General features: G+C 33.2%; 1 protein-coding gene across 1 annotated transcript; it reads left to right on the top strand.

The window, feature by feature from the left end:
* The first annotated feature begins 2,457 nt into the window (after positions 1-2,457).
* Positions 2,458-12,441, top strand: LOC136205988 (uncharacterized). The gene is made up of 11 exons (XM_065996870.1): positions 2,458-2,617; positions 2,855-2,922; positions 4,603-4,739; positions 5,452-5,510; positions 5,673-5,696; positions 7,801-7,883; positions 8,011-8,075; positions 8,273-8,322; positions 10,196-10,297; positions 10,599-10,658; positions 12,100-12,441. Exons 1-11 carry the CDS (start codon positions 2,612-2,614, stop codon positions 12,235-12,237), a joined length of 792 nt encoding a protein of 263 aa, XP_065852942.1. The 5' UTR covers positions 2,458-2,611; the 3' UTR covers positions 12,238-12,441.
* Positions 12,442-13,795: the final 1,354 nt, after the last annotated feature.

The following is a 13,795-nucleotide window of genomic DNA, read 5'->3' on the forward strand; positions in this document are numbered from 1 at the left end:
GAACCACATTTCTCCGGCGTTACCTTCTTTCGGATTGATCTCCATTGTAAGAACACTATGGCATAGAGGAGATGACAACGAATACACTTCGAAGTCCACCAAATGTCCGAAACATGTTTTCCTGAACATGGCCAACTGCACTGTGGATAACCTTGCTTTCACTTTCTTCATCACCTCAGCATCAGAACGAACTGTGATAGTAGCTCTCGTATCATATGCGTAGGGGTACCTAAAAGTGTCTTCGATACTCTTCTTATGTGTCCTTGATGTCCTCTTCCTCTTTTTGGAATGATCACCCTTCAAAATCATAAAATAGATCAAATTCATCGAGTGAATACATGTTTGCGAACTGCCTATAATATTCGCGAACTGTCAACAATATTCGCGAATACATGTTTGCGAACTGCCTATAATATTCGCGAACTGTCAACAATATTCGCGAATTCGCGAATATTTGGCCTCGACTGTCAATACTATTCGCGAATTCGCGCATATGCGGGACAACAACAGATGCCTCGACGATGCCTCGACTGTTCCGTGGATATGAATTTTCTTCGCATATCGCCATGTTCGCGAAGTAAATTCATATTCGCGAATTGGTCGATTTTGTATCATTTATTCGCCACAACTGATTTAACCATTTCTAAGTATCATTCTTACAAAACGAGGCTATGAACCAACGAAAAAACACAATAAATTTGAAAAACCTACTTCTAAATCGTAGGATAAGTAAAACACCTCAGTATACAAATAGAAGCTTTAAAACCTAATCAAAAAACACAAAATAAGATACCTTTTTGCCGGTTCTTGCCATTGGAATCGGTTGGAAGTCGCTGGAAGTAGAAATGTAGAGATTGGTGGTGTTGAAGACGTTCGTCGTTCGAGTGTGGGTGTTGGACGTTCGAGTTTTCGCGAATGATAGGGGGGTGAAAGTCGCTGGAAGTTCTTATATATATATGAAGGGCATTTCGGGAAAGTATTCAGGGTATGATCTATATATGTTAGTTGGTTGATAATGGGTCTTAAAATGTAAATGGGCCTCCCATTTAACCTAGATTTGTAATTTTTCCTATTTTTAATTACAATTCAATCTAATTAATTATGCACGAAACATATCAAATTGAATTTATATTTATGATCATAGAATTAGTTAACTTTGTAAAAAATTGATAATATAATTAATTAATTTAATTAATAGTATAAAATTTTACAAGGTTATAACAGTAATAAAATGGTAAATGTTCCATTAGTCACTAAACTTATATGACTAATTCAAAATGGTCACTCAACTCTAATTTATCTCAATAAAACCATTTAACTTTAAATTTTATCTCAATTAAGTCGCTTCGACAATTTTAGTGATTAAAAGACATCGAAATTATATAATAGCTAGTACGTAAACATGAGTTAACTCAGATCTCTAACCAAAACGACTCATGATAGACAAAATTTAGTTTTTTTTCATAAAAATAACCGACATGTGGTTGTCACATGTCGTTTCGGTCAGAGATCTGAGTTTACTCATATTGATATGGTAGCCATTATATCATTTTGTTATATTCCAACTACTAAAATCGTCGAAGCAACTTAATGGTTGAGAGTTTACCTATGATTAGGGAGGTCATGGGTTCGAATCACATCCGGATGGGGTGGGGGGTTTTTTCTTTCTTCTTTAATGTAAGCGCATTGTGCGCAAATTTTAAAAAAAAAATACTAAAATCGTCGAAGTGATCAAATTGAGACAAAACTTAAATTTGAGTGCTTTTATTTAGGGGTGCACATGACCGGTTAACCAGTCCATTAACAAAAACCATTAACCAGTCCATTTAATTCGGTTAACCATATTTCAGTTAATATAAACCTCGATCGTTTAACCTATATTTCAGTCAATTAACCATTAGTGACTTTTTGTAGCAAATATTACTTTACGTCTATAATTATTCACTTTAATATAAATATATAATTATTTAATATTAAATAAAAAGATGTAACTTCAAATTTAATTAATAAAATTGCCAAAACAAATAAGTTTTAAGTTATTTTTATATTTTTAACTTAAAAGTTAAATATAAATATACATATTTATAGATTGATAATTAAATTTCTACATATATTTATACTAGTTTTATGTGTATTAATATATAATCGGTTTATTTTTCGGTTTCGGTTAACCATCGGTTTTTAAAATAAAAACCGTAAACTAGTCCATCGGTTACGGTTAACCTATTTTTCGGTTTCGGAAATCGGTTTTCCGGTTAGTTTTGTTCAACCCTAATTTTATTGAGATAAATTGAAATTGAGTGACCATTTTGAGATAAACACGTAAGTTCAGTGACCTATGGTACATTTAACCGGTACTAAAATGTATACAAAAGAAAAGTAAAGAGGGTGAAAAAGTGATAAATAGAAAATACTGTGAATCACAGACAAAAGAGGAATAAAAACCCTTATTCAACACCCACAGCATCTCTGTCTCCTTCCTCTGCATTGGTCCCACTGTCCCCACTCCCATTATTTCTTCGCTCTTCGCGATTGTGTTGCTCCTCTTCCATCTCTGCTTTACATTTCTGGTTTTCCTTCCCTGAATTCCAAGTTTTCGATTTCATCCGTGATGGAGGTGAGCGATTTCTGATGACCTAATCAATTTTATTTTCCTCTGAAAAAAGTTGCCATAAGAGGAAGGAATGAACAGAGGATATGGAAACTTTTTCATTAAATCAATTTTTTCATTGAGAGATTTTTCAGTGTTTTTCTGTTTTTTACATATGAATAACGGTCATTTGTTTGATGTTGCTATGTTATCTCTCTTCTCTCCATGTGACAGCAGTTTGTTTATCTGTTTTTCTTTGAACAGAGGCAGCACAAGTTAAGTAGAGGGAACCGTGACAAAGTTCAGCAATTCATGACAATAACGGGGGCAAGGTAAATGTTAATTAGATTTAACTACTTGAATTTTTTATGATTTTTGATTGAAATTTTCGTCGTTCTAAAAGTTCCTAGGTATAAAAGATTTAATGGTGGTTGCCTATTATAAATTGGAGTTTTTTCTTGAGAGTGGCAGCGATATTTTCTTGCACATCCACTTCTCGGGCATTTTATGGAAGATAATTGTTAGCAAGTTTGAAGGGGTTAAACTTGATCACAACCTAAACATGTCATATGATGATGCAAAGGCTTCTCCATACATTCAATTATTGTATACTTGACTATTGTACACGTGATGATGCATTTGGGGTTTGAATACTATCTAAATTCTATACTCGGGTGTTAGATGCTAAGGCTTGATATACCCAATTATTCGAATTCGGTGATATAATTCATTTTGCTTGAGATCATTACTTCTCTCTCGTGATTGGTTTCCTTTTACTTAATTTAATTGTTAGTCCTAATTCATTTGGCTAAAATATTGATAAGTTTTGTGACCTATTTTTTCCTTCCTTTGTGAAGTAAAAATGAGGCGATGGAGTTAAAATCTGATCTCGTTACTGTTGACTTCGTTACTTGGTAACTGTTGGCCAGACTAGATCTTGGGAGATCTCAGATTCGGATTTGATGCTGTTAGTGAAATGACTAAGGCGAAGAAGTTACGAATAGAAAGAGAATCCTTACCTTATTAGGTCTTAAAATGAAAGATAGAAATAGGAGATTTCCCTTTATTATTGATAGATTCCTTCTCTATCCATGCCTACTCTTTTGATCTATCAGAACAGATCAGCAGGCTTCTATCAATCGATTTAGAGCAATATTTTAGGAGCATAGGCATCATGGAGGATGCCAAGAAAATCCAAAGAAAGTACAAAATTGGCCATTTCATTTTTGAATTGAAAGAAGTGAATCCGTAGTAACCACAGAAAGGGAAAGAATTAAAAGTCTGGCATGGCCTAGTGAAAATGAGGCAATGTTTGTTTTATTCTCTCGCCTCTATCTTTTATACGCACTCACACAGATATTCACCTATGTATGATATTCTTTTCCTCTTCCTCCTCTTTCTATCTCCTATTTTCAAGGACACATAGATACTGAGTTGTTGTAGAACCTTTATTGTATTTAAGTTGATAAAAAGAAGTGAGGGGTTGAAAGATATCTTTATGTATAGATAATACGGAACTTTCAATTTGTTTATTTTTATTGAGTTCCTTTGTCTTTGAGGTGCTATCTTTTTTTGCTTTGAATTTAAATATATTCTCATTCTTAAGAATGAATTTTTCTAAGGCTTCTTTTACAAGCTAGAGTAAGCTCTTAACTAGCTTGACCTTCCATGTTACTACTAATGAGATTTGGATCCTGATCCTTTCTCTCCAAACCATTATATTCATCTTTATTTGCAATTTTCAGTTTCCTCCATTTGAGGATTTTGTTAGTTATTTTCAGTTAAGGACTTAAATTTGTCTATGTTTTCCTGAATTTGTGTTTAATGCCATCATGTTTTTACTTTTTGGATAGTTTATTGAACTTGACTGAATCTTGTAAACTGGTAATTTATAAAATAAATATTTGTTTTTTTTTTTCGTTATTGATTTGGGAAGAATTATTGCGTTCCTTGAATTCGTTTTTGTTTGATTCAGAACTGGAAATATTTATAATATACTCTCCTAAGTGCAGTGAGAAAGCCGCTCTGCAGGCTTTGAAGTCCAGTGATTGGCATCTTGAAGGAGCATTTGATGTGTTCTACAGTCATCCCCAGATTAAAACATATACTGATTCTAGACATTTGGAAGAGCTTTACAAAAATTATAAAGGCAAGCTTAGCTCATCTGTGAAATTTTCTATCTGTTTTGCACTTTAAGTGGAACATTTGAAAAGATACAGTATAGATATTTATAGAACTAAAATGTCGAGCTATCTTTTACTACTGAATATTTTTTTTGGGAAGCTATAAAAATAATTTTAATCCATTTAATTAGTGTAACTAAAGTTAGTTTTGGTGATTGACTACACCGTTTGACTGAAGCTCTCATATTTTTATTGCTATAGTTGAGAAGTATAATCTGACGTTATTAGTGAAACTGATGTACACATTGCTATATGCTTATTGCATTAGGATGCTGTTGGCACTATGCTATTGTATGTATATATTTATCGTTTTGCTCATATTCAACTACGATAGATATTGAGTGGCCATTTTGCTGATTGCTAACTTGGATTTATTATAATAAATCAATACTCTTGCAGCTTAGCAATTCTTAACATCACCTTCCCTATGTTCTTTCATACTCGATTGAATGTGGTTTTGGATTTCTATTTTGTATGGATGGACCATTAACAAGTAGAGCATGTATGTTATGTTGTAGAACTTTTGTTGTTTTTCAGATGGTTTTCCAACTGAGGAAGGTTTTACATCATAAGCTTAGAAAAATTCCACATTTCTGCCATGGTATGAAGTGTGGATTGTTTATCTATTGAAATAGGTTCTTGATGAGTTGGAAAAATTGTTTTTAATCTGTTTTGCAGATCCTTATACTGATATGGTACTAGTTGACGGAATTACTCTCCTTTGTACTGACCTGCAGGTATTTGGAATTTCATGAAATTTTTTTGGGTTACTCCTTCCAATATTTTGTTAGTTGCGTTCCAAATGCATGCATTTTTTGCCCTGCTTATGTATCTATTGAAAATACTAAACTTTTTCTGTTATATACTCTCAATAACATATGAATTTTTCTTTTGGTCAGGTTGATCCTCAAGATATAGTTATGGTACGTATGCATTGAATGCCCCCATACTTTAATTTATTGATGCTTATGGCACTTGTTGATTATTTGTTTATTTATTTAAACTGTTGCAAGCTTTATCCTTGAATATTCTGATGAATATTTACCATAGACTTGAGAAAATTATTGGAAGATTAGGTTTTGCTTCCTTTATCTCATGTTCTTTCTGGTTTATGTCAGAACTTGCCTTTAGAAGCTCAAGTTGACATTTACTGATTGACGTATTTAAGGAAAGGCCATTGATATGGTCTTTTATGTTTTTGGAGCTATAGTTAGAGGATATCAAGGTTATGTTTTGGTAGGTGTTTAATTTGGTAAACCAATTGAGGAGATGATTGAGAGACAATATTTTTGCATGAAAATTGTAAAATCAATTTCCACCTTTACTTGCTGGATATTGGAAACGCATTACAACTGTAAACTATAGATTCACCACGCTTTAAAAAAAAGGACTATGAAAAGCTACCTCATTTTTCACGCCTCATTAACTTTCAGTGTCCTTTTTTGAGAGTGAATTTCTTTTACGCCTTCTTTGATACTCTGATTTCCCTTGTACTGGAGATTGACATAAAGTCGTGATCTGTAAGTTCATTTATTCTAGACAGTATTTCTTGTAACCTGAATTGGAATATTGAATTTGTAATCATTGTAAGTTCTTTGGAGGAAATTGAAAATTGAAATTTGTTCATGGAAATGGCAATAGTTTGTTATTCATAGCAATAGATGGCCGGAAAATTTGCACTTTTAGTATTGTCTTTGTGGATGAACTGATTCAATTGAATGGGTTTTAGTTTGTATTTTCCTTGTAACATAAAGTTACCCACTATCGTACCAGGCTGGGACTGCTTGATAGTCATTGGATAAGGTTTTTATTTACCTTTATACATTTTTCATTAACAAAAACAAACCATGATGAATCTGCAGGTACCTATGCAATAACCACTCTATTTAAATCCTTGCAAGCTATTCTAATTCTGAAAACATCTCAGCTTCAAATAACAAGTCTATTATGTTAGGCTCTTGATTTAGATGGATTAGACACGCACACACAGACATGCATAGAGACGTACTATCATTTTAACTCAAAACAATCCTTGTCCCTAAATAGTGATCCAACTAAGACTTAACCCCCAAGTACTGCACTCCATGAACGTATGGAACTATGTTCCTTTTGCGGGCCTGCCCATATCATGCACCATATTGCTTTGGTTTCTGAACTCCCTTTCCATGCTTAAAGGTATGTTTCGTTGGGAGGGAGGAAAAAATAAGAAAATCCATCTTGTCAATATTATTGACTTAGCAAAAAAAATGAGAGGAAGGAATGTGTCTATTCCGTATCCTTGGCCTTATAGGTTTTCATCTCACCTTTTTTAAAACCAAATGTTGCTCAAGGATCTTGGAGTATCAACTTTAAAATGAAAATTATATTGTGCATCAAGAACTCATTAAAATTAACAATGGATCTACATATAGCAGTTTTGAGTTTTATAACTTATTGTTATACTTATACCTCTCAAATTGCAGTTTTATGCCCTGCTTGATTTGAATATTTCCTTTCAAAATAGATAACTTTTCTTTATTTAGCTTTCAACTTTGTCAAGCTTATGACTCTCATTTTGCTCATAATGACGTTTAATACTATGTGTATGCTACGGATGTTGTGTAATTTTTCATACTCATGGACATTTATTTTTGATCGAGTTGGGTTGGGAGTGGTTTGTCTTGCTAGGGTTTATTCACCGTTTACATGCTTGTTCTTTCTTTTGAGGTATTTGCTGTATTTGGCACTTTCTGTGATATTCTTCCATTTGATTGAACAATCTATTATATTTTACTATGGCTATAATAAACATCAGGCGAACTTTTAATTTTCCTTTTCTTTTAGCCATCAGCTTCATTTGATTTGGGTAATGAACATCAGTTTCTTAAGATGGAGTTGCTATACTTCTATCTGTACTTCAGCAGAACTGCAAGAATTAGAAAACTTCCATATTTAATTGTACATAATCATTGCTCAATAACATATATACTATTAGTATAGCTGTATACCTTTGTTAATCCATGCATTTTTTTTTAATTGTAATTGCAGCTAGTTGTTTCGTGGCACATGAAGGCTGCCACAATGTGTGAATTTTCCAAGCAGGAATTCATTGGTGGATTACAAGCACTGGGGTTAGTGTATAAATGTATTATTTTATTTTTTTTCAATTCTTGGTGCGTCTTCATTAGTTGGTGATATTCCAAGATCATTTGGATTGATTTATCCAAACTAGTTTAAGCTTATATGTTTTGATGGCAGGATAGATTCTTTGGATAAGTTCCGTGAAAGGATACCATTCATGCGATCTGAGCTGAAGGATGAACGTAAGTACAATAAAATCAATTTTGAAGAACATCATCAGGAATTGTGTTTTCAAACATTTCATTGTGGTTAAGCTCACAAAGTTTCAATAATGATGATCATCCATATTCTGATTTCTTCCTTTTTGCCCCTCCTTAAAAGAGATATATTTCTTGTCCTGCTGTGGCTTACATGATCATTTTGTCCTTCAATTGTCCAGAAAAGTTCCGTGAGATATACAACTTTGCATTTGGTTGGGCAAAAGAAAAGGTTTGCCTTTATTTATACATATTCAAACTTGTTGCTTTTTCTTTCTTTCCTTAAAAAAAATGCTTATCTAGTGCCTTCAAGGAAATTATATATTCTTTTCTTAATATGCTTATCTAAGGCCTTCAAAGGGCAAAGAATTAGTCTTAATTTTCAAAATGCGAAGTGATGTGATTGAGAGTCATAGTTTTGAACTAGTAATTTGGTAGTTTAGGTTGACTATTTTGTCTGCTTAAGTTAAAGTTTTTAGGAGGAAAAGCTTTTTTGTAAACTCAACACTCAAATGTAGTAAAAGATGCCATACAAATGCTTTTCTTAACTAACCATTTTTTTTAGCTTTTAAATCTTACCCTTCTTCGCTGGTATGCTGCTTTTTCCACTTGTGAATCCTGTATCTTTTTAAATCTGCTATTATGTCAGAACTGTATGTTGCAAGAAGCTTAAATATTTCTTAAGTGCTGGTTCCCGGCCTGCTTGAAGTAGGCGGATATGGTTGTACTCTTCTTTTCCTGAACTTGTGTTTTGTCTTTACGCATGTTCATAATCTAGACATCAATTTCTGCTTGCAGTCTTATCATATATATGGAATAAAATTGGATACTATCATGTAGGTTTTTCTTTTGGATTGGAGATTTTGAAGGTGTTAAAGATGGATGAATTTCTAACGTATTGCATATACTTTGAGGGGGAATAGAACACCTTGTGCTCGTGACCATATCCAACCTAGGAACTTCCTATTATGGACCTTTGCTTCTTTCTGGAAATGCTTTCCTATTTCTTTTCGAATGAGAGAAGAATACGAAAATGTAAGAATTGAAAGAGGGAATATTTTGATTCAGTGATGGAACTAAGAAACTAGCATGAGTTGACTAATCTATAAAGGAAGGGATATTATTGGTTTGATCTGGATTACAGGTATTTGCTTTTCAAATACACATAAATTTGAAATGTAAGGGGTGAAAAGTGAGTGACACACAATATTAAGATGGGTAATTATAAATTTAGATCAGATTGGAATGGGTATTGGGAATGCTGGTTTTTAGTTAATCCTAACGCGTTCATAGGGGAATTAACTCTCACGCAGTCTTTATCAATAGAAGTTATGGTTTCTTGAGTCTCGGGCTCAAGTTAGTTAATCCTGTTACTGAAATTTGCATTATTGCAGTTGTCACTTGTATGCTGTTTATTATGCAGGTAGAATAATTTGCAGTTCTTTACATGTCTAAAATTAAGGAATCAAATTTGTAGAAGTGTAGAACTCTAAATCATAAAATTATCAGAAAATGTGAGAGAACAATTTTTTGAAGTTAAAATGTGAACTTGTATATCTACATTTCAGATTTTTGTCTTACAATGGTGTAATCAAGTAGACATTATTACGCGGGAGTGATGGGATATATGGTTTCTCTCTTATAGATGGCGTGTGCCATCATGTGTAACCTATTTGATTAAATTAGATGAAAGATGCGTTCCCTTTATATCTAATAATCTGTCATAAACAGATGCTATTGTCTTTCTTTTCTCCCCAATAATTTCTCTGTGCTGTTCACAAACAAATCTACTTTACAACTCATAAAAGGGATGCTATAAAGCATGGTATTTCAATAAATGTTCTTGAAATTTGTTCAAACATAGAAGTGCTTTGAAATCTGTCTGTGACTTCTAACCCATGTGTCTACTTGATTCATCTGGATTTTGTACTAGTATACAATTATAGTTGTCAATTGCATGCTGAACAAGTTTGTAATTCCAGATATTGATATTTTAGCTACCATTTGTGTGGTCAGCTGCTTGTACCATACAAAACCTTGTTGAATGATTTTTAAGTATTTCTTATCTGCATTTTTGCTGGAACTCAGGTTTTTGTTGATTGCAGGGTCAAAAGTCTTTAGCACTGGATACAGCAATAGGAATGTGGCAACTTCTTTTTGCTGAAAAACATTGGGCATTGGTTGAACATTGGTGCCAGTTTTTGCAGGTAGTTTTTTTACGTGCACATATGGATATACTTGTGATTATTAGAGGTGCAAGGTGATAAGGGGTCTGGGTGGAACATGCTTAAAGAAAAAAGAAAACCAATGATAAGTCAACTAAGTCTAAAATGTTAAATTACTAATAAATTTAACATGAAATACGCACGGACTTAGCATTAGTATATTGTAAATTGAAATGAAGAAGAATTCTTAAATCTTTCTGCTAAATTGAGCATTCTTTCATAATCTATTTATAATTCTTGCATTTGTTTATTTATTCTAATTTTGGAATGGCAATCATTTCAGGCCCGACATAATAAAGCAATCTCTAGGGACACTTGGGCTCAACTATTGGAATTCACCAGGGTAAGATTTACCAAACTTTTTGTTTTTTCCTTTCCATAGAGAAGAAAAAGGGACAATTTTCTTTCTTTCTTTTTTCTCTTTGTAGAAAAAGCAAAAGATTAGGCAGAGCCTGTGGGTGCAAGAGTCTTGCCCTTGGGTTAAACTGCATTTTTAGTTGAATTGCAAAGGAAAGAGTTTCACTTATTAAATTTTGATTTGATAATGAAGCATTTATAGAGCAGAAGTCTACTTCTTTGTGAAGATTTTTGATGTCTTGGAAAAAAGGAAAGAAAGAAAGAAGTTTACTCCTGAACTTTTAATCTGAGCCATGTAAGAGTTCTTTGGTTTCCTACCTAGAAACCTGAGTTACAAAGTGGCTCTAAGTAGAAAATTGCCACATGTCTGCCTGCTTGCTTACCATATAAAAAATGTGAATCATCAATAAGGGCTACTTTAGATCTTCTTCCGTTCAAGTTTGACATTAATAGTGCATGCAGCTTAACCCCAATTACTCATAAAGACTTTATCCCATTTATGATCACAAACATTATGGCTATAGGAAGTATGGCATGAGGAACTTATATTTTAAGTTATTGCCGCGGAAGGGGCCAGGTTTTGAAACCTCGATGCCCCCAACCTCCTCCCCCCACTTAGTGAAAGTCCCATTTGGTGTGGCACGAATAATTATTTTGCAACAATGGGAACTTGCTATAAATATCAGCAATACAGCTGTAACAAATACCAATCTCAAAAGATAAATCCCCCACCTGACAATTGAAGCCACAACAATTAGATGTGAACAAGTAGGTCTCATGGAAAATACACCAAATATTTTAAGGAATATGATTTGGGCATGCTAATTAATAATGAAAGAGTTAAATTGAAACTGCATCCTTGTGAATCACCGTTGCTGATTATGGTTCCCTTTCTGCTGCTTGTCGGTTGGATATATCGGTTGTGCTGCCGTTATAATTGCCTTTTTGAAATTTCTATCCTCTCAATTGGTTTGATCTTTCGCAATTTGTTTGGACTTCAGGCAACTGTAACTGCCTTGAAAAATGTGGCTGTGGAAAACTTGTTCTAGCTATTTTAAGAAGCTTGCGGACTTGGAAGATAAAAAAGATGTTTGAGGACTAGAAAATTGATTATCTAGTGCTTCTATAGTTAATAATAGTTGGTGCTGGTGTCCAAAAAAACCGCATGGTGCACATGCTTTCTGGTTTTTTTTTTAGCTTCTTATATCTGCACCGTTTTGGTCAGTGTTTGTAGAGGAAACAGAAACAGCATGGTACACGAGTATGGAATGTTATACTTGTCACAAATGTTGTAAGGAAAATTGGAAACTATTATAATTTGAGGTTCTTACTTAGTATGGAATGTTATACTTGTCGCAAATGTTGTTGCATTTATCAAAACTTTAATCGTCGAGAGCTCTAATTCCTTTCCTTTCTCATCTGTGCAGATTGTAGACCCTACACTATCAAATTATGATTCGGAGGGTGCTTGGCCATACCTTATTGATGAGTTCGTTGAATACTTGAATGAGAACGGCATTGTTGAAAAGAGTCGTGAATCGAACGATTGGAGCTTCAAACGATGATATGATTATGATGATGATCAACTGTGAGAGTGCTGAATATGGGACATGGGGTTTGTTAATTTATGATCTGGTATTTTTATGTGCTTTGGAGACTGTAAGAATAAGACCTATAATTTATAGATGCATATCCAATGTAAAACTGTGTTCCACATTTGGTGCATAGGCTATTTCAGGTAATGGGATTGTTGATATGTTATTTATACATTCTTTTCATTTGGCAAAAAGCGTCATGAGGTCTCGGTCTCTAATGATCATTCTGATTTTGGCGATTGAGCATTTCAACATAGTAACCGCTAATCTTTTATCTTTGGTCATATTGAATCTTCTATTATCATAAAAGTTAAATTTGTATATAAAACTCGTTTATCGGAGTATTATTCATGTCATATGCTTTTGAAACTTGTGTGATCAAGATAAATTATAGAGTTTGATGTGTTGAAATAAAAGATCAGGAGTTTAATTCCACCAAACTTAGAATGATGAAGGGTTTTAGGATGTTTTTGCCATTAGAATTAGAATAATGAAGGGTTTGGGATGTTTTAAGACCCCGATAATTAGAAAAGTAGGGTTTGAACATAAAAGACGATTAATTGCGTATTATTTGTTTTATATGTATTTGAAATTTATATTTTTAACACTTTTAAAACCTTATTTCGAACAGTAGAGAATATAATTTTAAACGCATATGAAATGAGTAATGCTTTTTTAATTGTTCATGTCTTATTACGACTTTGTTATTGATGATTGTAATAGGTTGATTCATTTGTTTGATGATGTTAGTATCATTTTTGCTAGTCGTTCTGCGAATAGTGCTGCCCATTAACTTGTAAAGACATTCTATTTTATGTCAGATTTCATTGTTCAAGCCTTATATTCTGATTTTATTTAATGCATGATTTTTAAAAAAAAAAACTACAAATATGAGCTTAATGTTAGCAAAATAAATTAGATGTTCATAATTTGTTGACTGGCTTAAGTATGGGGAAGTGGATTTTTAGAATGCAATGAACTATTGCCCGTAATGGTGAGTTTGATTTGGCATGTTGGTTTAAATGTAGTTATTCAAACAGTGTTGATTTTCTATAATATGGCAGCAGTGTAACTTGTTGTAGAATAACAATTCCATTTTGCCAATGGAAGGTTTTCATGCTTTTAGTTTATTTTAATCGGTTTTCGTACCTTGTCTCCATTCGTTCATAATAAGGAGTTGATTATCAAAAGACCAAGGACTACTCGCGATAACATGATCTTTAACCACTGTGTGAAAGAACTCAAAAGAAAACGAATTTGAATCAATCTCTTGAATTGCGACTCCATATCCCGGTCTTCATAGTTCTGTTAAGTTTGTTTTTCATAGCAAGAAATTTGATAGATTTCTTGATAACAAAACATCCAATAAGGTGCAAATTAGAGCGTCTATAACAACCTCTTAGTTTGGCTTTTAAGTTAAATTTGAAAAGAAATGGTTAAAAATCAATTCCAACAACCTCTTAAAAGACTGTATGTTGCACTGGTCCCGATTCAGAGTATTTAGGCTTTGAAGAATGGTTTTGAAACC

This window comes from Euphorbia lathyris, chromosome 9 (genome assembly GCF_963576675.1).
Source record: "Euphorbia lathyris chromosome 9, ddEupLath1.1, whole genome shotgun sequence".
Taxonomy (NCBI): domain Eukaryota; kingdom Viridiplantae; phylum Streptophyta; class Magnoliopsida; order Malpighiales; family Euphorbiaceae; genus Euphorbia; species Euphorbia lathyris.